This window comes from Drosophila subobscura, chromosome J, assembly GCF_008121235.1.
Source record: "Drosophila subobscura isolate 14011-0131.10 chromosome J, UCBerk_Dsub_1.0, whole genome shotgun sequence".
Lineage (NCBI taxonomy): Eukaryota > Metazoa > Arthropoda > Insecta > Diptera > Drosophilidae > Drosophila > Drosophila subobscura.
The window spans coordinates 2,918,003-2,942,570 of NC_048532.1; the positions used below are offsets into that span (position 1 = coordinate 2,918,003).

A 24,568-nucleotide genomic window follows, 5' to 3' on the forward strand; every position below is an offset into this window, starting at 1 on the left:
GATTTGCTGTTGGTCCTGTTTGCTGCTAAAGGGGCAAGTCAAAAAGGCAGTGAAGCCGTGGCAAGGACGTAAATTGCGACAAATACGAGAGTGCGAGTGTGCGTCAGAAATACGACTACACTACGATTCAAGTCGTATGCGAATGACGTCGTGTGCGTGACTACACACACATATGTATGTATATATTTATGGGTGTCGGTTTAATTGGCATGTCAGCAGGCATACGTTTGTGGGTTCCCTGGCTGCAGGTCGTCTCTCATCCCTCTCCCTGTAGCTTCCAACGTGTGTTACAATTTTTAACATTTAACAAAACTCTGCCTTCGTTGTCCTGGCGTAATTGTGTTGTTATTTGCCATCGCCTTAAACTTTCTTCCTCTATCGCAAGGCTACACTACCACGGTAAAGGCCATTTGACCTGGCTAGGACTAGGACTAGGAGATGCTGCCACCTGCCGTCTGAATGTGTGTGTGATTGTGCGTTTTATGAATGAATTTAGTTTCCTCCAAGGCCCGGACTTCATCGCCGCCTTGCTGATTGCAAAAGGGCGGAATGGAAAATGACAATAAAAGGGACGGAGCAAAACTTTGTCCTCAGCCGCCGGCAAAGACTCCATCTACTGCTCCATCTGCTGCTACAGCTGCAACTCCATCTTCTCCATTAGTTTCCGCTGTCTTGTCACTCACTCGCTCATTGCTTATAGTAGCAACATTTGCAGGGAAAGTTTCCTGCCGGGTCGGGTCGAGGTCTCGTGCTGGTGGCATGGCCAAGGGTTAGACGGAGGTGGCACAGTGAAAATCTTTTCTACAGTAAAACGTTTTTCGGTAAACTCGACAGGACTTAGATTTTCGGTGTATGAAATAAAATTACCTACAAATTGAAAATTGCATCCTGCGTGCCGTGGCACCCGCTGCAGCGCCGCCTGCTCGAAAACTTTTCCATTTTATACCCAAGGATTATGCTATGAATATAAAATCTTGCAAAATTACACTCCCACACGGATACACAAGCGCACATCCATACACATATGTATGTACACGTGCCGCCTACATGCACACGGAGAGAGATCTGTAAGTTGCGGTCGTGACGTGGCAGTGCACTGCAGTGGGCGGTGCCAAAGGTTATGACTGTGTGAATGTGATTTGAGATTGTGTTTCTTAGTTAGGGATGCACTGAGAGAAACCAGAGGCGTTGGCGTTCCCTCCGGGGGTGGCCAGATGGTGAAGTTTGAGCCAAAGTTTACCACGACTGATAAATCTTCGAAGGGTGGAAAGGTTGAAAGAGCTGGCAAAGCTTGATGGGTTTAGAATGAATCTAGAATATGGAGAATCGTTTACCATTTAGTGATTTATTGTTCTTACAACTGAGTATAGGTACATCCTTTAATCTGTAAATGTAAATGCATAGATTATAGTTCGCACCTGTATATTTTATATAATTTAGATTCAGGAAAATACAGAAATTGCTTATGCTGTTTTGATACTTCAAGTGCAAATTCTATTAAAAAAACTCTCAATTTGAGTGTTTGATTCAGCGCCATATTAACCTTCAGCTTGACCAAAACCCTAATAAATATTTTTGTATATGAAATAATGAATTCATAAACCAATGAATAGACCTTCAAATTGAGAGAAGAATTTGATGGGTATATTGTATTTGCGCTCGAAAGTTGATGCATGTGACGCACAGAAGGAAACGTTTCCGAACCCATAAAGTTTTCTTGATCGTCCGTCTTAATGAGCGCCTGCACATCAGAGACCATAAAAGATAAAACCACCAAATTTTGCATCCAGATGGCTGGGAATCACACTGTTACAAGTGTCTAGCCGAATTTGCAAATTCATTTGCATTGGTTTCCACCTCCACACCCAGCAGCTTTGCTTGTTCTTGTTTTTTGTTGCTAATTCTTTCCCGCTCGCTCACTCTGCCTCATGCAGTGTGTGTCACTGAGGGAGGGTGGCGAGCTAAAAAGGCGTATTGGTGGGAGACGTGATGTAGATGTAGTTGAGATATGTAGAAAAATTGTATAAAGTAAAATTTGAAAAAAAACCAAACTGACCATTGTTGTCTTACCATTCAGATTTAGTAAATATAATTTGCTTTGTGGGTGAAATATGTTTACCTTCCATTATCGTGTTTATATTTATCGGGTTTTTCTTTACTTAAAATAGCAGACTTTATAAATAAATATTAAGATAATTAAGATATACTGAGTACCGGGTTTACATGTTGTGACGCGTACGAAACGTCTATCACGTCCCTCCTCTTTCTTAATTGTATATTACAAGAAAAGGAGACATATGTAGATAATAAGATAATGAGAATGAGAGATGTGCTTGTGTAGGACTAAAAAAACTCACTGCATTCCTGTAATTCCGATGGCGGATTTCTGGCGCTAAAACTTGCGCAGTAATCGGAATCTGGTTATCCGATCAAAGAGCGGATAGATGCACGGCTGCAAACTAGTCTGAAGACCTTTTCCTCTTAGCAATATGCAACACCTGGAATGTCGCCCAAAGGTGGCTTAGTTCCTGGCCCCCGCAAAGAAGGACGCTCAGTGTACCCTTTGAATTTTCTGCAATTTGAGAAACTTACTTGCAGTTCCTTGCATCCGCTGCATCATCCTCTGGTGCTGGGAAGCTGGAGAGCAGCATCTGACACGGTTGCTAAGGGCGCAATCATAAGCCAACACCCAAGCACGTCAACAACAGGGACAGGGACACCAAATTCCTCCCTGCAACCAGCAACCTCATCAACTAACACTGTTTAGTGGGAGATTCTGCGAAACTTTTGCACAGAACTACAAGTAAAACTAAAATTTGCCAGATCATTGCTTCCGCTACGTGCAAGGATTCGAAACGCGCTTGGATGTGCAGGGATTTCCCCCACAGCTCCCACCCTCTGAGAGTAAACATTATTATGCATATGCTGTCTCTGCAACACTCTGGCTGGCAGCCTTGTTGCGATTGTCAGCGGGTGAGAAAAACTAAGTTCGAGTGCAGCCTGCATGGATTGCACGGCTGGCTGCTGGTTTTTTGTGGATTCTTTGGGGATACTCTCTGTGTGTGTCTTGTGGCAAGATGCCTAGGCACAACTTTCTACCCAAATTAAATGTTAATTAAAACGTTATCATCCGTGGGGCTGAAGGAGAACGAGAAATTCAGTAGGTTTAAACAATTGTTTGTCGAGGATTGCATTGCTGGGGCTTTGAAACTAAAGTTAAACATAATTTCTGCATGAATTGCCACTTGGCGAGTCTTTGCTTTGGCTCCGTAGCTGGCACAGCTTTGCCTGCTTGCCACTTGAGCGTAAATTGCACAGCTCCACAACCGGAGACGGAGATGAAGTCGGAGTTAGAGTCAGAGTCAGTTTCAGAGCCGCAAATACAAACACACAGGCAGTCAGGCGGGTGAAGCCTCGGTCGGAGGGAGTAGGTGTGCTGAACGAGCAGCAGCAAATGAAATAAACGTGAGAGCCAAGGAAGGCAGCGAAGCGGATCGAGCGCCCAGTTCCAGTTTCCAGTTCCTCGTCCTTCCATTGAGCCATTACAAAACTGCAATGAATGGTTAATCAAGCAGCCGGCCCGAACAGCTTTTGGCTTCATTTTACAGAAAATTGCACTGGCAGTGGAGTGAAGTGGGGAGGGGTGGTGTGAACTGAAGTGCAAAGGAGCTCCGCAGGATGGGGGCGAGAAGCCGAGCTCCAAGTGGCAGCTGCTTAACGGCAGGCCCGAACCTAGCACAAGAGTTGGTATATAATGTACAGAACGCACAGTAGGGACAAAGCCTTGCTTAACATGGAGATAAGGCCACAGACTGGGTAGCATATGAGAGTTATTCTAAGGCATGGCTAAGGATTACACCTACACACAGGCAAGATTGTGCATTGATATGTACTTAAATTAAGACTTTGATCAACTCCGGCTTCTTCATTGATTTGACCGCCCAATAAAGTAGTTAAAGAGAATAAGAACCAAAAAAATAATAAAATACAATAAATAATTTTACATTTAATATATTCTGCTACATCAGTCATCTACTTCTCACACCAAGACGCCGTTTTAGCTCGCTCTCCTCTGCCAGAGTCGCACACTGCACGAAGCAGAGTGTTCTGTTCAATCTGACCCTAACTCGAGACCCTGATGGATATGGTTTTCTAGTAACTTCAAAATTTTTAATGCTACAGATTTTCGTTGTTTGTGGAAGTGGCAGGGGTAGAAACAAGCTTGATTCAGTGGGATATCAGTTAAGTCTTTACACAAAATTTGGTGACCTTAGCTCTGAGAGAGACATTGCTATATAGACTCGATAGGGTCGAAAACGTTTCCTTCTTTGCGCTACGCTCATCGCATCGACCACAAATCTAATCTACCCCTTTAACTCTTACGAGTATCGGGGAATAAAAACTTAGTATTTACTCTCTGCAAAAATTAAGCATAAAATATATTTTTAGGACCGCCGTAAACTGCTTTATGCTGCAGGCCGGACAGGAACAGAAACAGCAGAATAAATACGAGCAGATGCAATAGTAAATCCCTCTACCTCCCCATTCCGCTGAACCTCGGGCCACACAACTGACAGTTTAACTATCTGTTAAAACAAAGCAAAAACAAAAACTTGATTCAAAATAAATGTTTTCTATTTTATTGGTCGAAAAGCTCAAAACGTTGAAATTCTATTAAATAGCTGGCGCACACGTCGTATACGTAGTATCACCCTATGGCAACGGATTAAAGCCACATAAAAAAAGGAGAGAGATGGAGATGGAGAAAAAGGAGAAAACAAAAGGGGATAAAAAAGATAAAAAAACAGAAATCACAAAACAGAAAAAAACAAAGGTAAATACAGAAAAAGAAAGAAGGAAAAATACAGGAACACAAAAAGCGCTCGCATAAAATAAACTGGGAATCACACGGAGAGAGAGGGGATGTTGGGGTGAGTTGATGCCTGGCTATAAAGGTGCTCACGTTTTTTTTAATTACCTCGTTTAAGGCGTAGCCCCCTCTCTCCAACAAACGCATATGTGTGTGTGAGCCGTTCCTCTGCAGAGCTCTGGCTGCGTGTGTACCTGCAACGATCCTACTCCTTTGGCTCTGTTTGTGTGAGCCGCTACTCTTACTATAGCTGTGTCAGTGTTTGTGTGTGTGCTGGCGCTTTTATCAACTCGTTTCACCGTGTTTTACTCACTCGCAGACGTTTCCATAAGTTTTAATTAAAATTACTTTACCGCCCTGCAAGCCTGCCTGCCTGCCTGCTGGCTGATGATGGTTCCAGGATTCAGATGCTACAGCTCCTCTTGCGGCCGCTGCCACTGCTATTACTCCTCCTACTCGACCTCCTGCCACTCTGTTGGCCAAGCTGAGTGTTTTGCTGTGTGCTTTTTGTTATTTGCTGTTTGACTGCTCTCACTCATCACCTCATCGCCTCTCCCCCCCTGCTTCACTCACACACCAATGTACGAGTTTTTGCGGTTCTGGTTAGACCCCCGTAGGCTCTACTGGTAGCTGGGGGTGCCCTCAGTTTTTTGTTGCCTAGTCCCTTCCTGACATTGCCCCTTATTGCAATGACAATGGCAGTCACGGAAGTCCACGGCTTTGCCCGGATATTAAAATGCGGTGGATGCCGGCAAAATATTGAACAATTATCAACCGGAAAGGTTGGCTTTAGATAGAGAGTTGTTGTTTTAATATTTTAGCAGGAAATTTAAAGCGATAAATTGGAAGAAATGCATAACTATTCCCATAATTCCTACAAACTATTGCCGCAGCGAGCGTAGCAACTAAAGTGAGGGCTGGCTGCATTTATTGAGTGCTGATATTCAACTGGGCGTAACATCCTGTGCCATTAGTTTCGGAGAGCGGGCTTGCACGATGGACTGCGCTGGGTCGTAGCTGCCATCATTCAAACCAGCAACCAACTGTGAAGCCGAGCGGAGCCAAACGAGCGGCTCTAAACGCGCAGTTCAACGCTTGGCTTGCCCCGTCCATGGCCCCAGGACAGGGGGTCCTGGAGGTCCTGGAGTACGAGTATATTTGCCACATGCTGATAAGCAGACATAATAATAAAAAATGTATGAGCTGGCTGCCTGGCAAGCGGCAGTCATAATAAAATGTGCAAAATAAAATGAAATGGCGAATAGCACAGCAGAGAGGAGAAGCCAGAGGACGAGGACGAGAGGACTACGACCAGATCGTTGGCGGCAACGGATGTGCGCCAAAAGCAGCAACGGAAACGTTGCACAATTTTGCGGCGACAACGCTAAGATGGGCAGGGCGTGGCCGGAGCTGTGGGCTGGATCTGGGTCCGGGTCCGGGGCTCGGGACAAACGCGACATAATGAAGTCAAAAGTTGGGGCGGCAACCGGTCCAAAAGAGTTTTGAACGTTTTGCTAATGAGAGCTTAGAAAGCTGGCTGCGATTATCAGGCATCCAGCAAAAACAAGCAGCAGGAGGTGCTCTCAAGTCTCACAAAGCCGGGCATCACATGATGCTGGCTGTTACCATCAGAATGCACTGGTTCTGTGGAAGTATCTTTTCCGTCGGAGCTAGAAACTGACGCATAGCTTTCGAAAACAACATGTTAGTTGCATAACTAGTTTAATATAGAAATCCAACAAGAACGAGAAGGGACGTGTGAGACGCTTCTTACCGGTCACAACTTTTATACCCGGTACTCAGTACTACATCTGTACATTAGCGGTTATTTGTCAAATTTAAAATTTTTTCTTCATCTGTCATCTACATCTACAACACTTCTTACACCAACACGCTCTTTTAGCTCGCCACCCTTCCCTAGAGCAACACACTGCAGAGTCAGGGCAGAGACGCGGCAGAGACGCGGCAGAGGCAGAGACGTGTCAGAGGCAAAGGCCGCTCACTGCGCGAAGCAGAGTGTGAATGAGAGAATGTGCAAAAAACAAATATAAGCTGTGGGACGGAAATACACTGGTTTCAGTGTGAGCATACAGCAGTTTGGAGCCAAAATTTGGTGGCTCGAGCTCTTATAGTCTCTGAGAATTAGCCGACAAACAAGACGGAAAGACGGACAGACGGACGGACGGACAGACGGACAGACAGACATGGCTCTATCGACTCGGCTATTGATGTTGATCAAGAATATATATACTTTATGGGGTCGGAAACGTTTCCTTCTGTGCGTTACATACAACCGTTATTCGCACAAATACAATATACCTTATTTACTCTTCGAATACCGGGTATAAAAAGCAGAAAAAATAGTGCCACATTATGCCACTCAGCGCTGGAGGATGCCGATGTTGTTGATTTTGTTCAAATTCTGCGACAGAGGCGACAACATTCATGGCCTTTGGCATTAAGATCCTTCAAAAATTTAAGAGAGAGAGAGCAGCCAATGAGCAAGTGGCATAGCAAAGCAGAGACTAGCCGGATGTGATGGCGTGGCTGCCTTTGGAGTTGTCTGCTTTTGATTGATACTTGATGAAGGCAGCCTCAGACGAGAAGGAGTGGAGCAAGCAGATCTAAAATGTGCTGCAAGGCCCTAAATGGTGCTGATGTTCGTGTTTGTTTGTCCTGTCGATGATGACGCTATTGTTTTTGCTGTTTTCATAAGAACATCAATTTAATAATAGATTCATTACACATACACACACAGAGACACCTTAACATGTCGAGCATATCCTCACACACACATTAAATGGTTCTATCCTCTGGCTAGAAAAAGAGGGAGACATCTTCCGCATGGTATCCACGTATCATTGTGTCAACAGAAAATAAGTGTCTCTATAAAATATAATAAATTGAATACATTTTCATCAGCAATAACAGTCAATAGCCGCAGTCACAGCCGCAGTCACATCATGTTAAAAAAATAGTAAAACCCTCAGGCGACTGAGGCATTCTAAGAATAAAATATTGGTGCCGTGAATGAGTGAAGTGGAGATGCGGATCTGGTGACATGTGGAGATTCCAATAGCGTGACAATTGATACGAGCTGTAGGCGAAACGAATGACAGTCACATCTACTCGAATAAGTAATTGACGATTGTGTGGTTAAAATAACTCTGGCAGTTTTTTTTTCAATTATATTTTTGTAAAATATCCTGTTTAGCAACGATATTTTTTGACATTAATTAATACTGTCTTTTATATGCTGACCATTTTCTACTACCGATTTCACTAAAAGCCATCTCAAAAAAAAAAAAAAAAACCCAGCCTTATCCTTTGTCAGATCCTGTAACTGTCATCCTAACGTAGCTTAACCGAAGCGTCGAGGCGCTAACAGTTTGGAAGTTTATTTGGCATGTGGCAACATTGAGTCAAGAATGGCGGTGGCTCCTGTTTATCTGTTGGGGAAGGATATTACCCGCCATTTTTCAGTAAAGTTTTCGCCAGGCCAGCGTTGGCACATTAAAATCTCATAAGAACTTGCTTTGATATTTTATTTATATTTATTTTCACAGTGGCTCAGCTCATTTTGCCAGTTTCTTGCCTCCTTGATTCTCCTTTGCTGTTTCTAATCAATTCCGAACCATTTAGCACACGCATGAGCTGTCAGAGTCTGCATTCGTATGGCATCTGTGTGTTTCTTTGTGCGTGTACGTGAGTCGACGCCATTTTGATTGCGTTAAAGTTGCGCAACTTTAAGCTGCTCAAAGAGCCGTGGCGTAGCTTCAGAGCAGCAGCAAAGGAAAATGACGGTCATAAATTAGGGGCGTGACAGGGCACCAATCCAGCAAACAAAAGCCAAAAGCTGTGCTGGTAATTATGGCTAATTAACGTGCCGCAAGCCAACGGCTGGCAACGGCTCTCCACGGCGCCCATCAATACGAGTATTACGATCCAAATATTCCGAAACTTCTTTTAATAAAATCATCAAATTTGCCTCAAAGCTACATAAAAGGCTTTTGCGGCACCCATAAAAAAGTCGTCGCCGTCGCCGTTGCCGTTCTTGCCGTCAATGTCAAATGTCCGAAGCGAAGGCCTTATCCATGTCCATGACCGTGTCCGTATATTGTGTCCCTTAGTTGTACAGCAGGAGAATGTTTATGGTCAGCACATGCCCTTTCTGAAGTAGTTCTTGAGATCCAGACCCAGGACTCGCCCCGAAATGTAATTTAAGTGGCGTAAATTATGGTCAAGAGGTTGCGTTCAGCCTGAACCCTGGACACTAACTTGGCAACTGGGAAAAGGCGAGCCAGTGCCGATGGCCCATTATCGTGGCTGCCAGAAATGCTTTGTTACATGTGTGAAAATCTTGCCCCTTCTTGGGAGCACACGAGTACCTTCCCAAAAGTAATTTCGGGCAGTGTTATGTGCATCCCAGACCTTGGGGCGGAGCAAATATGACAGTCGTCTGCCACACTGCTCTCTCTGCCGCAAAACGTAAAATGTGCTGTAGGAAATTATAAACAGCAGGGGCCCTTTCCAGTCCGGGCTCTCCACTGCTTCCTCAGGACATTTTTCGCTGGAGTTCATTGTCTGTCCGCAAAGTATTTTTTCTCCCAAGTATTTACTTGGCTCCTCTGCGAAATACGCTATTCAGCACGTTCCCATTGTTCATAATAAATGTTCATAAATAAGTTGATTAGTTTTTTATGTGGTTTGGCGAGAGTCCGGTCGACATTTTCGGGAGCTCCAGCGCCTTATGGTCTGCTCCGACTACTGCTCGAGGACGGTAATTGAAAATTGCTCTCAGTGCGTGATTATTGTATTTTCTGTGCCACTTTGCGGCATGATAGGACAGAAGGACGCTGCCACTTCCATGTTGCTTATTTTCTTTATATTATTAACTGTGATGGAAAAATGCACGTTAAGCGGCTTTTAAGCTTAAGGGAGTAATTTAAAACGAATATAGGAAAAAACGATTTTAAATGAATACGTGTAGTATTTTTATTAAATGGAAAGTATGATATTCCATGCATTTAAGGGAAGTTTATTTATTTATTTATTTCAATTAACAATTATCTGCTAATAATGGAATAGGAATAATAATAAACTAATTATATACATACATACATATGTACAAGAGAGAAAGGTAAGATACAATTTACACATTTTCTAAACTAAGGTAATGATAAATGTTAAATATAATTTTTTCAAGGGATAATTCGGGAGATATTAGATGGTACAAGTAATTATAATTATTGCATAAAACCCGGAAAGGTTCATGGTTCATAATCGGATGGGGCGGAAAGTGCGGGTTGGTCTGGAGGGAACCGAATAATAGATTCGTCCCAAAAGCGTTTGGGAGTCCACAATCCCGAGAATGAGCTTATGCATGAATACCACCCCATTGCAAATTCTGCGATTGCGTAAAGAGGGTAGGTTCAGTAGTTTTAGCCTACATAGGTATGGTGGAAGGAGTCTGGTAGAGTCCCAGTTTAGATGTCTAAGGGCGAATATTAAAAATTGTTTTTGAACGGATTGATTAGAGACGAGAATTCTAAAAGGTTAGTAGATGTAGATCGATGTCTACAAAAACCATGTTGCGTCGGGGATATAATGCTAGAACATGCATGTTGCAATTGACGAGTGACAAAGTGCTCGAGAAACTTCGGAATGGCAGATAGTTTAGCAATACCACGATAATTTTCGATATTAGATCTGGACCCTTTCTTGTGAAGAGGAATAAGGTAGGATTCATTCCAGATCATGGGGAGGCGAGAATGCTCCAGGGAAAAATTAAATAAGAAGGACAAAGGATGAGATAGGGCTTGAGCGCAATATTTTAAAATACAGCTCGGAACTTTATCTGGACCCGCAGAGAAACCCTTCGAAGACTGTACTTTCATCAAGGATGGGAAGAAACATGTTATTAACATGAGGTAGATGGAATGGAAAAGGGGTGGAAGAGTCATAAGTATCCGAGGAGTACGTCGATTGAAAGAAGGTGGCAAATAAATTTGCAATTCCTTGATCTGAAGTTTCTGTTTTAGACTGTAACTGAAGGGAAGAAGGGAACGCGTTAGACTTGCGTTTTGAGTTGACGAACGAAAAGAATTTTTTGGGATTACTACGGAAATTTTTGCCACATTGGGAAATATATACGTTGTAACATGACTTATTGAATGTAAGAAATTGAGAGCGAACCGAAGAATATTGGGCAAAGACAGGCAAAGAGCCAGTTATCTGGTACTTTTTGAAGAGCAGAGATTTTTTATTTTTTAGGTAAGACAGATACTTGGAAAACCACGGAGGTTTAGAGGAAACAAATACGGTGACTTCAGGGACTTAGGTATCGAAGGCAGAGTATAATGTTTTGTAAAACAGATTGACAGTAGGCTCTATATGTGATGAGGACTGAAGAAAGGACCAATCCGCTTGCGAGAGATGTAGACAAAGATCGATAAAATTTGTTTTGCGAAAACATTTTATACGACTTTTTGAAGGTAAAATGGTGTTAGTAATAGAGGCTTCGAAAAATATAGATGAAGTAGGATGATGCGGATCTTCGGGAAAAGATATCGGATTGCCTCTTAAAACCGTTGTACGAGAGGTATCGCTGACAAAGATGAGATCTAACAGTCTATCTCTATTATTTCTGACAGAGTTAATTTGGGTAAGCGAGACGTCAGTTACCCCCTCGACGAAATCATGTTGACTTCCATGTAGCAACATGTTTGAATCATCCTGTTGCCAAGATAGAGATGGGATATTGAAGTCACCCATAACTAGTATCTGATCAGCACAGCCTAAAGCAGAATGGTATAAATAGTGGCTAGTGACAAATAGAAAAATCTATTCCATTTTGACAAAAGAATATACGTTTTTAAGTTACGCTTACATTAAGTCGTTTTCAACAATTCCAAATATTCCGAAATTTGTATTAATAAAATCCTCATAAAATCAAACCTATGCTGTTGCGATTTGAATTTCTATCCTGCAAAACTTTAATTCGGAATCGTTTTCCATTTTGCCAATTTCCACAAAACTTTGAAGATTAGAAAATGTCTTATTTTATGCCCAAATCGCATAAAGTAAACTTTTCATTAATAAACTTCTCCGTCAAGCAGTTACAGTTTCTCAATTGTCTCTCTAGCTAAAGCGGAAACTAAACAACATTTTTTTGTCTGCATACATACTTATGCACATACATATGTTGTACATACATGTACAAACATACATAAGTACATATGTATGTATATGTGTGTTCGTGTGCATGTGTGTCCATTTTATCGCAATTTCCGCTCCACGGATAGGAATTCGGAAATTCAGGGGAAAACTTTAGAGAAGTCTCCCTCTGCCACGCATTTCGGGGCAGCAATCCTTGAACTTGCTTACTCCATGATATCAATTCAACAACTACTTGGCAAATTGTTTGCCATTGCAATTTCCGTTCGCTATTGGCAGAAACGATCCTAAAACAATCTATGTATTTTTTTATGGCTCGCAATAGATTTTCGATTCATTTCTGTTATGTGGTACCCTTGGAGGGGGCTAAGTATATTCTTTGTATTTACAGCACTAACGTAAGTATAGTATATAATTATTATTATTATACAGAATTAACGCAGTAAATATTATAATTTGTTTTGGTTTTTGCTGCCTAGAGAAGTCTTAAAAGTTCAAGCAATGCGAGCTGCCTGGTGGTATAGTTTCTACATTTTGCAGGTCAAGTATGAGCCGACATTATAAAATAGATAGGTTTAAACATCCCAATTATGGTATAAAATACATCGGCGCACTTAGTTCTGTCAGTTACATCAAGTTAGGCGATTGAGTAACTGTTGCAACAGCTTTTAATTATTTAATGTGCAACGTTTTGGGAAAACACAAAGCCTTCGAGCTTGACTGCAAATGCATTTTTCATAATTTGTGTGTGCGTTGAGGCGTGTGCAGCCATCGTCTTCGTCCGTATCGCTTCGAATATCAATCTCCTGTCCGCCAATGCGTCCCCCAGTCCCGAGCCCGATCCGTTTGCAGACTGTCAACACCAAGAGGAGAAGGAGATAGAGTTTGAGGCAAAAAAGTTGTCTGCACGGAACAGGGGGTGAGTGTGTGCCTGTCTGTGTATGTGTGTGTCAAACATCAACCCTCTCTTGCCACACATTTACACTCTCACTTTAATTTATGTGCCACGACCCTCCATGCCATGCCCCCAAACAATGTCACTTGGCTTTTGTAAGCTCACGTGTTACATGCAAATGCGCTTCCTCAATGCCGCCGCCTCACAGGCAGCGGGAGCTCCTTTGTCTTTGGAGCGGAGGAGAGGAGAGGTTAAGAGTGGGTAAATATTGTAATGATGTATGCGATTCCCTTTGTTCGGGAATCTCCCGCCCTATCATCGGTTTATTAAAATCTCTTTATGCTGACAACGACACTGGTTCCCACCTCAGCCTCCAATTCCCACTCTAATTATTTCTCCCTTTTTGAGTGCTCCACCACTTGTAAATATTTTTTCGACAAGAAATGAAACATTTGCGCAAACATATCTGGCTCCTAATGAAGTAACAACATGGTAAAAAAGTCATTAAAAAATGCTAAATACAAGTGCCGCACGAAAATCAATAAAAAATGAACGGGGCGAAGTAAAGGATAAAAAATACATCCAAATATGAAAACTCGAGACGCGGCGGCCTCAAGGCTGTAATTATGGTGAATGACGTTTCCATGAATGTCGTCAAAGAAATTGTGGGAGGAAATGCGATGAAAAAAGCGAGTAAAGCTCGTAGCGAAAATGAAAACATGCAAAGTGCGTTGACGATTGCGTTTTTCAAGTGCATCAGGCAGGCCGGCGACTCACATACACACATATGAGGCAGATCTGGATCCGCAGCGTCCCAATGCCCCATCTGTATACCAATTAAAAATGTAGTGGACAACGCCCAAAACAAGAACGGTACAAAAAAACGTGTGGCATGTGGAGTGCAGATGGTGGCTGTTCGGCTGCTGTCAATGACAGCGCAAATAAAATGCAACAAAGCGTGTTGTAAAACGCGCAGAAATGAAAATCAATAGTGATGCATGCCTCTTCCCTGCATTCACATATACATACATATGTACATATGCATGGACATGAAACACACACACACAAATATATATAGATACATACTGCCCAATACATAACGAATAGTCCTATATAACGCACTATTCACACGATGTTGAGGCAGGTTTCCATGGGGGCTGGGCTGGTTTGGTCAGCTGCTGTACGAGTACATGAATCGTACATAAGCGCATGGGTGGGGATTTGTCATAACAGCGACAACAGCAACAGCAGCGACTGCGGGCGAGGTGTAGCAACAGCATAAACACGGGAAACGGAAACGGACCAGAGGAATAGCAACAGAGGGAGACAGGCTCCGGGACCAGGCCTGCTCTATGTTGACGTCAGTCATAGAGCGTGCAAATGTTGACCTACATACAAAACGCTGAGCAAACAGGCGCATAAATGCCACGCTCAACAACTGCAACAACAAGAAGAGCAGCATCGCTCAGTGCATATAGCTGTGTCCGACTGTCCTTCTGGATCCTGGGTCCAGCTGGCAGCATAAACGTATTGTTGTCTCCTAACAGAGGGTACTCCGATTATAATCTAATGTTGGCAGTGTACGGGATGAGTTATTACTTGAAAAAATAACTTGTACATACCCTTGTTTTTTCTGCCTTGCACTATTTACATACATATTGTACATACAGATGTACATACATATATATGCCAAAGCAACGATTGAACTAAAAGAGTATCAAAAGATGCGACTTCCGAAGCTAGCCTTCTCTTCTGGTTTAGAAATTGTCAGAGGACACGGACGGCAGAGCCGGAATGGTTAATAGCCGTAGTTGTGGGCTGGGTCTGGGGCACAGTCCTTTCTTTGTTATTGTTTTTAATACTTAGGACCAGGATCATAATTGTTATGCAGATTTATAGAATTGGTTTGCCAGGCGGTGGGCGGTGGGGGCGGTGTAGAGCGGTGACCAGTGGCCGGCATCGGATATGAACCGAGCCATTGAATGCACTCAAACAATGGATGCACATCTGCAAAAGACAACTGCCCAACTGAATAACGGCTCTGAATGCAATACAAGGAGAGGACCCTCCACTGAAGAAAACTTCTCGAATTTCGAAATCCTCTGAAACGTGGGAGAAATCTTTTTCAAACTAAGACCCTCGTGTCTCGGGGTTTTTGACTGAACTCCTCCTTAACGGCTCGATTGATTCTTTTGAAATTTTTGTTTCTATATATCATCACCATATGTATGACAACCTGTTACCTTTTAATCTTGGCTAAACTTGGATTTGAGGGAGCTGTCAGTTTTTGACATAAATAAAATTGGTCTCTGTGTGTATATTTGATCTATTTTTTATATCCTTTACTCGAAGAGTAAATAGAATACATAAAATGTATTTGTGCTCGAAGGTGGATGTTTGTAACGCACAGAAGGAAACGTTTCCGACCCCATAAAGAGACGATATCGCTATGTCTGTCCGTCTATCCGTGCGTCTTGTGTGTTGCATCGTTCTCAGATACCATAAGAGCTGGAGTCATCAAATTTTGGTTGAAGACTTATGTACGTGATATCACACTGAATCAACTTTTTTTTATAATTTCGCCCCGCACCCTTCTGCCCCCACAAAAGGGCGAACATCAGCTATATCCACAAGAAAGAAAATTAATAAGAGAAAACTAAACATGCAGTTCCGTAGAGAATGAATAAGGATTAGATCGGATAATTTTTATGTAATTATGTATGAAATAAATACATTAATGTTAAATTTGAAAATATCATAAGGTTACATATGTACTCCTATCATACTAAGGTAACATAAATACATACATACATATGTATGTACATACATACATACATACATATGTACTTACTGAGTCAAATGGTTATGCATTAGGAAAGTGCAACCACCTGGAATTGAGACACCACCGGAACCATTGAACCGTGCTCCTCGGCACCGATCCAGATTTTAACGTCTTCCCTGAGTTCATTCAAAAACTCAACTCATGTTTCCAAATTACATCGTTCGAAGTAACAGGAATAGTCAATAATACTGCAACAAATAATCAACAATACAATTCCTTATTTAATATAAAAGGAAAAGTTTACGGCTGAAACATTTGCAAAATAATTACACTACTCGACACGATTTTTCCTCTTCGAACCAAACTAACTTTTTCGGAATGACACTTTTTCGCCTTCTTTTTTTCACATAACTTAAGTATCTTACATCTGGTTGCAGTCATTCTATAAAGCTGATGAATGCATCTATAATGCATGTACTTATACCCAAACAGTTTGTGGTGTAGCTTACCGTTGGAAAAATATTTAAAATTCTTTAAGAAATTAATTCTTTATGAAATTTTGATTTTGCATACTCAGGAAAAGTAAAAAAAATAAATAAGATATATACATACATATATGTATAAGCGGTTAACAGAAGCGGTTAAATAAAGTTCGATTTTTTCGAGTAGTGTTAGAGGGGCTATGGAAAATATTCCATCAATGCTTGCGACATATTAATGTTCATTACAAATGTTAATTTAATAGGAAACTGAACGCGTTTGAATTCAATTTGCACGTCGGTAAATGCTTGGTAACAAAACCTTTTTTCCTATGAACTTTCTATTCAAAATGGTTGCTTCGATAATATTTCTACCCGGTACTCGAAGAGCACACATGTAGCACACAGAAGGAAAAGTTTTCTACCCCACAAAGAAAATATTTTCTTGATCAGCATCAATGACCGTTTGTATATTATATTTAGGAACACTATGTTATGCTCCTAAATTATACGTGGCATGTTTTCGAGTGGGCGAACTATCGAGATTATTTATTTTGGTTAAAGACGGAACGCCAAAAAATATTGAACACTCAATTTGTCTTAGAATTTAAGATTGATAACACACATTCACGGCTCAAAGCAATGTAATTTGGTAGTATGACTTGAATGAGAATCCTGAAGGATATATCATTTATTTTTATGGAGATGATTTGATCATTTCATTAGTATATGATGTAAGTATGTACATACATACATACATATATACATATGTATGTACATATAACAAAATTTGGGGTTAGCAATTAAATAAATAATGAAATAAATAAAATAAATAAAAATAAAATAAAATAATGAAATTGAAATAAATTCTTAATATCCAAATAAATATTTAAGTTTTTCTAAAATGAACAAACGAATGTTTGGCCTTGGGGAATATTTTATTCACCATTTTTCCTTGGTGAAGAGGGTTTGCAATTCAAATGCAAATTTAAACGATTATAAAGAAAAATCATGCATAACTTTACGCAAAATATTTTGTCACTGCTATGCCATGGCCTGGTTTTTTGGCATACACAGTTTTTGGCATTCGTTGCTTGGCCGAAAGGGCCAAGGCAGTGGCTGTAGCTGGCTGCTGGCCGGCACACCACTACCTGACAATGTCTAATGATGAGAAGTGGGGCGGGTGGGGCTAGCAGAGTGTGAGTGAAGTAGAATGAACAGTGGGCAGCCGTAACGGTTGATGTGGATGCTGTTTTTGCACAGTGCAACGTGTGTTTGGTACGGCGGAGCACGCACTGGCAGGCGGAGAGGCAAGGACGGACGCAGTCAACCAGCGAACCAACCGACAAACAAACAAGCCCCACGATGCATGAGCCAGAGAGTGTTGCTGCTGCAGCTGTGTGTGTGGTGGGTGCTAAAGGGGTGGGTGATTGCAGCACAGGGCTCTTGCCATACCACTACACACACACACACGTACACAGGAAGAGGAAGAGAGACAGGGACTCAATGAGTCAATGACTTTTTGGTGTCGCTCGTTGATGCGCAACGCGGTCCCGTTGTCATTAGTAACGACGCAGACACGCACGCAGCTGCCTCACACAGCATACACACAGCACTCTCCACAGATACAAAAACACATCCTGTTGCAGGCACTGGCACTGATACAAGAAACACACTCATGAATATTGCTATTGTTGGCTGTTGGTTGTTGGTTGTTTGTTGGTTGCTGCTGCCTTGGTGGCTGTGGCTCTGAGGGAAATGCGAGTAGGTCCGCAATAAATTTGGCAGCAAACACGGTTCTGGCTTATGTTTTATTGTTGTTGTTGTTTTTTTTTTTTGGCTGCTGCTGCTGGTGTCCTTGGTGTGCCTAATGTGTGTCAGCGGCAGGCAGAAGGCAGAAAGAAGCATGCGGTTGCGGCTTTATGCCCCATCCCCCAGCACAACCCACACCACCTCACACTTTTTACGCATCCCAACAAAAAACCAGCAACACATTGGCCAGTTACAGCGACAGCCCCAATGCCGACTGAGATAGAATCAGTCCGCATGCTTTTAGGCCAAGTATTATGATTTTGGCAGAGCTCTTATTCCCCTTCTATGTTTGCAATAATTTCCCCTGACGCTCATTAGCAGGAGCGCCAAAAGAGCACACAACATTTATGCGACGGCAGGCAGAGCCCTAAGTGTGAAATTGTTTTGTATAATGCCAAGTAAAGTATGCAAATAAAGATCGAGTCCATTAACGGTGCCCCAGGATGCGAAACAGGATTTCGCTTGGCCAACTTTTTAGGGACTGTTGAATTTCACGGGGCTTTGCAGGCTCCCTCGAATGTCTGTTTCCCTAATTAAAATTCCTTATAAAGGAAATAATTATCCCAAGTGAAAGCAACCACACTTCATTTCATTGTGTCTATCCTTCAACAGCGATACAACAACGATTTTACCAGCTCAGAGGAAAAGGTATAGTCGACAATATGACAAATAGTTTGACTATCATAGATAAAGTACGTGGTAAGCAGAGACAGTACATCCACAGAGAAGATACATTGGAACATACATACATATGTAAGTATGTACATTGGGCAATCATATGGCTTTCCGTAATAAAATATTGTTTTTACAAGTCTTATGTCTCAGAGCCTAAATCTAGTTACTTGATAGTCTTTGGAAAAGCAAGATAGTAAACCCATTCTTCATCATCATCGCAAAGTTCGAAGGGCGTAATCCATGCAAAAAAAAGAACTGTCCAAATAATTGAAACATTAGCCAAGGTACTCACGCATGTGGCAGCTACTATCCCACTACCCCACACTGTTTGTTCGTCATCTGGGGGAACAGTGTAATCACAGCTGTTCTAGAAGGCGCCCGAAACGACTTGCCTAACCTCAGACAACAATTGGCGGGGGGGCGCATGCGTCGAGCTGGCAGAGCTGGCACTTGCACCGCCGAAGTAGAGCCACCACTGAGCCAACCCAACGGAATCGGAATCGGCATTTGGCAGTTGCTGTTCGAGGCTCGAAGGATACGCACGGCTCTCGCGGATGCAGAAAGTGGAAATGCAACTCGAAGAGAACGAAGCGGAAAAAGACGGAGACTGAGTGCGAAGTGAATGAGCGAAGTGCGAGTACGAATGGTTCCGTGAGTGTGGTGAATTTTTTCAGAAGAGAGCCTCCGGAAGAGAGCCGGGCCGTCCCTAGACTAAGAGAGTGCCGTGCCACACGGTGGCATCCATTCAAACGTCCAAGCATCGCAGTCAAGTTGAGTCCTTGCTGGCAGTCGGTTGTCTGGACGGGAGAGCTCTATGTTATACGTGTGTGTTTTGCTCCGAATAGAGTGTGTGCCGGCAGTGAAGTGAGTGAAGGTCCCGGCCATGCAATCCTCCAAAACATAACAAAACACCAAATCATCATCACCCGACATATTCAAAAAAAAGATTGAAAAGTTGTGCCAAAGAAGACCAAGGAGTCAAGTGTCTGAAATGTAAACCAGCTGCAAAGTAAAGCTCTAAACCAAATTACAAAATTCATTGCCTCGCGAGGGGAAATCGTCAGAAACCTGCACCAGAGAGAGAGAGACAGAGAGATAAAGAATCAAAACCAAACATAGAAACCAAAATCAAAACAGAATCCGGAAATAATGTGGATTAGTAGCCGCCTGTTCGTGATTTGTTTGCTGCTCCATCATGGTAGGTGCCACAAATCTCCTGCCACACTCTTAAGACCAGGCTGCCCCGGTCCCTTTCCCTGTATCCCGTCTAAGCCGCACGGCGCGCGGCTCCAAGTTATACCCGTTTGTTTTTGTAATGTGTTTTTGTAACAAGTCGCAACAGCTGTCGGCATATTTTTTGGATCTCGGTTTTACGCCTTTTCGTGAAAATAAAACAAAAGGATTTTGGGGATTTGGGCGGGAATTTCTACAGGGCTTTGTGGCGGCATTAGACGCCCGGTGGGGGAGGACTCAAACTGTTGGCGGAAATTATGAACGGAGCAATTACTCACTTTATTATTCTTCAAGACGCAATCTTCAGTACCACATAGAGACCCGAATTGATGGTGATTCACATGAGTGAAGACTTGGTGAGTGGTGGGAAGGAGTGGCTACGTTATTTATGATACGAGCTAAGTGTAAATTACTTGGCCGCTTTGTGGACGGGCCAAGAAGAGCAGACGGCCATAAATGTGACAGGCAAACTAAAGCCGAATTGCCTCTACATAATACTCGTATAAAATTTTCCCATGATAAAAACCAGGCGTCAATTTATGCTCCAAAGAACAGCCCTTCCAACCTCTCCGTCATTCCAGTAATATCCCATTGTGTGCCTCGGCATGTGAGTGAGTGTCGGGCTGCCTAATGAAATGTGTCAGGAGCAGAGCATTCGATCGACCCATCGACCTTTTCATATTTTCCAATTTCATTGCCTAGCTCCGGCATTCGGTGGATGGCTTACAAAGCTCGAATATTTTATCCAAAAAAATTATTAAAATGCCACACAGATATCTCATGTTTCCTATATATGTAAGTTTGTATGTATTCTTGTTTTCGTATCGGTATACATATGTATGTGCAGCCTCGCTGGTACACTAAGCTTTGGAAGCAAATGAAAAATATGCAAATGAAATTGTTGCTCAATGTCTAACCGCTCACACACTTTGCTCTGGGGGCAACAATCCTCGTCCTCGTCCTCGTCCACGTCCCCGTATCAGAGTGAGAGATGGCTCACGTTTCTCGGTGTTGTTATTTCATTTCCATGCAGATACATAAAAAATATAATACGTTATATCAAATCAGCAGGAGCAGCAACAGCATCGTCGCAAATCCGATTAGACGGCATTTATATGGGACTCTACATAGGGAAATTGTGATGGAAAAAATTATGAACAATTATGGAGAAGTTTGTTCGTGTTTGTGAGCTCTTTGATTGATTGTCTTTTAAACCTTTTGTGACAAACGCTTTAATTTGCTGGAGGATTAATGAAGTGCGAGGGAAAAGTTTTAGTTAAATATGCACGTGCCATATGGCAGCTCTTCTGGCGGATGCACTTGCATTTATTAGTAATGATAAAAGTTTAAATTCTGTTAAATAGAGGAGTTTTTGTTAATAAACTCACACTCAGACTCAGCCACTCAGACTGTCATAGACTCATAGCGGCCCGTAGATATTCTGCAAAATAAGAGATTTTGTAGGCTTACCAAAAGTCTGCCCAAAAAGTAACAACAAAATCAAGATATTATCAATTATTAAAGCCTGTTTGTTGTTTTAGTATTTGCTTCTGTTGTGGGTTTACGCGCTGGTCTGTAAGCATTTTAACTTCTTTCAAATTTATATTTTTCGGTTTTTTTTCCCGTTTCCCAAGCAATATTGAGCGTCCGTCGATATCTTTTGGGTGTTTCGGTCACGCCTCCATGCCTGTTTATGAGCATAAAAATTGAATTTCCAGCATTTTTCGAGCTGATTGCTTACACGGGTCCGTCCCCCATTTCCGTTCAAGGCGTTCGCTCAGGAATATCGGTGGCTACTTAGCCCCTTTGAGTCCATCTCTTTCTAAGGGGATCTGGCGGCAGGCAGACAAAACTTGTGCCCAGATCGTGCACCATTAGAATTATTACCTCTGCAGTCTGTGGCAGGAACAGCCAGTGCAGTCTACTGCATGCATTACACATATGTACATCTGTAATGTACATACATATGTGCATGCTCGTATGCGCCCGCCTGGAGGCTACGAAATAATTTTGAAAAGTGCCAAAAGGGCATAATCCAAACTGAGAGAAAAAGAAGCTCCGTCGAGAGAAACGAGTGCAAAGAAAGCTGAACACAGAAATAATGTCTGAGAAGCTTGGCAAAGTAACCCCTCAAGACTCGCACAAGTGGACGGAGAAGAGCATATTCGCTTGGGAATGGGAGTGGTGGTGAGGCAGTGGAACGGGGGAATGCGGCGCGGAAATGCTCGACACAAAACGAGCGGAAATGGGAGCCAAAGCCGAGGGGCAGACAGACCGATGCGGGGATGCATCCAGTTGCAATGCCAGTGGCAAGTACAAACGCAGGGAACTGGAGAAAACCATTTGGAAAGGAAATTTGCAGCGAATGGAGACAATTTTAATGCGCTTTTCCACTGGCCGAAACGAAGGCTGTAAAACGAAATTGTTGACTTAACGAGTTGAGGTGCAAACCTATGAACGTTTGCACCTCAACTCGTTAAGTCAACAATTTTAATAGGAAAGGAAACCTTTAGAAAACAGTTACTGAATGCCATAACGAGGGATGTTTGGAGCAGCATTCGAGATATAAAAGAATTTGATCGATATCGAAGACGATCTTATTAATAAATAATAAACTATGTCTTCAAATTCTTTTTCATTGTTGCTTGAAATTAAATTTAACCATCACGGAAAAAAATAAAGATCCTCAAAGCATCATGAAATGGCATAACACTATAAGTAGCTTTAAATGTAATCTAAACCTTTAGACGGATGATGGATCTTGTCTCTATTTCTAGTTATTCCACTGAACTTTCAATTGGTTTGTCGAAATATCTAAATGCTCTGCCAAGCGGATACAGAGCAGGAGTTTAGTGAATTTACAATTCGCCATTGGAGCCATTGGCGATGGCCGAAGACCAAGTCGAATGGACAAAGGAAAGGCATATGCATTGGGACAAAGCCCACACACACAAATACACGCACACAAACACATACATAAAATGAAGAGCGGAAGACACGCACAGAAACAAGGAGAGTGTGGACTTTTTGTTTTCGCAGGAAAGAATAAAAAACCCTACAAGTGGATATATGTACGTTCATGCACCCACCTAACCGCTCAAGCAACCCAACCACCCAGTACCAGACCCACCCACACACATGAGAACTTGCTGTAAGGCACATGCTCGTAAAACATACCCTTTCTACCATGAGAGACGAGTGCTGGGCATACTCAAGACATACTTGCAATAATTTTATGGCCTGGCAGAGGCCTCATCTTCATCCGCGTCCAGGACCCTTGCCCGGGAGCTGCGGCTGAGCTGCTCGGCTGCTGGAGTAGGAATCTGGGTAGGAGCGGGATATGGTAGCCATGAAATCAGCGGGGAAATTTCTGGAAATAGAACGAGGAGGAGACGGAGACGGAGCCTGTAAGGAAACCAGAAAGCAGTTACATAAAAATCCATGCTGTCGAGCATAAAACAAAAAGCGCCTGGCCAGGCACAACAAAAACCCGTACAAAAGGCAAAAAAAAACAACAAGAACTCGGAAAAAATGGAAAAGAAAGAGGAAAAAAACACAACAAAAAACAACTCTAATTGCAGACACAATGACTCGTGGAGAAGGGGAAGAATGCCAGAGGGGGAAGGTTGTTGAAGATTGAACGAGTTGCAAGGATTTGTACAGCGCCGCAGGGGCAGACGAGAGACAGCCGAGGCGCATTCATGTGGAATATGAAGCGAAATGTCAATTTGAGAAACATATACATACATTTAGAGATATATATATACATATGTATTTATGTATGTACTCGTACTTGGTTCCAAAACTCCCCAATGGGAAGGAGGGAGTGGTAACTGGAAGACCAAGTCCCAAGCTAAAGACGAAATTGTTATTCTAATTTAAGATAAGGCAAAATCTGTTTGTTTTTGAAAAAGGGGGTTCGGATGAAATGGAAATGGTTTTCAAAAGCAACAACTCCTTGCTATTTGGGTATCCTACAAAATCGTCTTGCTTATTAAGGAGCAAAAAGGTTAAAAGGACACTCCCACAACATTCCCAAGAGGACTTTGAACTTTTGTGCATTTTCTATATCACTCTTTACAGATTATTGCATTTTTAATGGAAGCTGACATTAATGAGAGTAGCAATAAATGTTTTCATGCCTTTCTCCTGAATTTTAAGAAGAAATATTAAGCACTGCAATCATAGTTATAATATAAATGTACTTATATGTGCTTGAAATATATGATGAACTTCCTCTTAGTAGTTGATTGGGAAATGATCCTCAGATCTGTGCTGATTTACATCCCACTTTAAACGAAACGAGAAGGGACGTGTGAGACGCTTCTTACGCGTCACAACTTTTATACCCGGCACGCCGTACTACATCTGCACCTTAGCGGTTATTTGTCAAATTTTACATTTTTCTTCATCTGTCATCTACATCAACAACACTACTCACGCCAACACGCTCCTTTACCTCGCCACCCTCCCCTAGAGCAACACAATGCAGAGTCAGGGCAGAGACGCGGCAGAGACAAAGGCAGAGACGTGTTAGAGGCAGCGGCCGCAAACACTGCGCGAAGCAGAAAGCAAAACAAATATAAACTGCGGGACGGGGTGGGTTTGGCCACTGCAAATTAATTTCTTCATTGTGGCTATAATAA

At 42.3% G+C, this 24,568-nt stretch overlaps 1 protein-coding gene across 16 annotated transcripts in view; it reads left to right on the top strand.

Moving 5' to 3' along the window:
• The first annotated feature begins 19,214 nt into the window (after positions 1-19,214).
• The window catches only part of LOC117893175 (Down syndrome cell adhesion molecule-like protein Dscam2), a 28,819-nt gene continuing 23,465 nt past the window's right edge, over positions 19,215-24,568 (top strand). For all 16 annotated transcript variants that reach the window (XM_034799666.1, XM_034799657.1, XM_034799658.1 and 13 more), the window contains exon 1: positions 19,215-19,887. In XM_034799666.1, the coding sequence (XP_034655557.1) occupies positions 19,839-19,887 (49 nt within the window). In that variant the 5' untranslated portion in view covers positions 19,215-19,838. The remainder of the gene's footprint in view (positions 19,888-24,568) is intronic.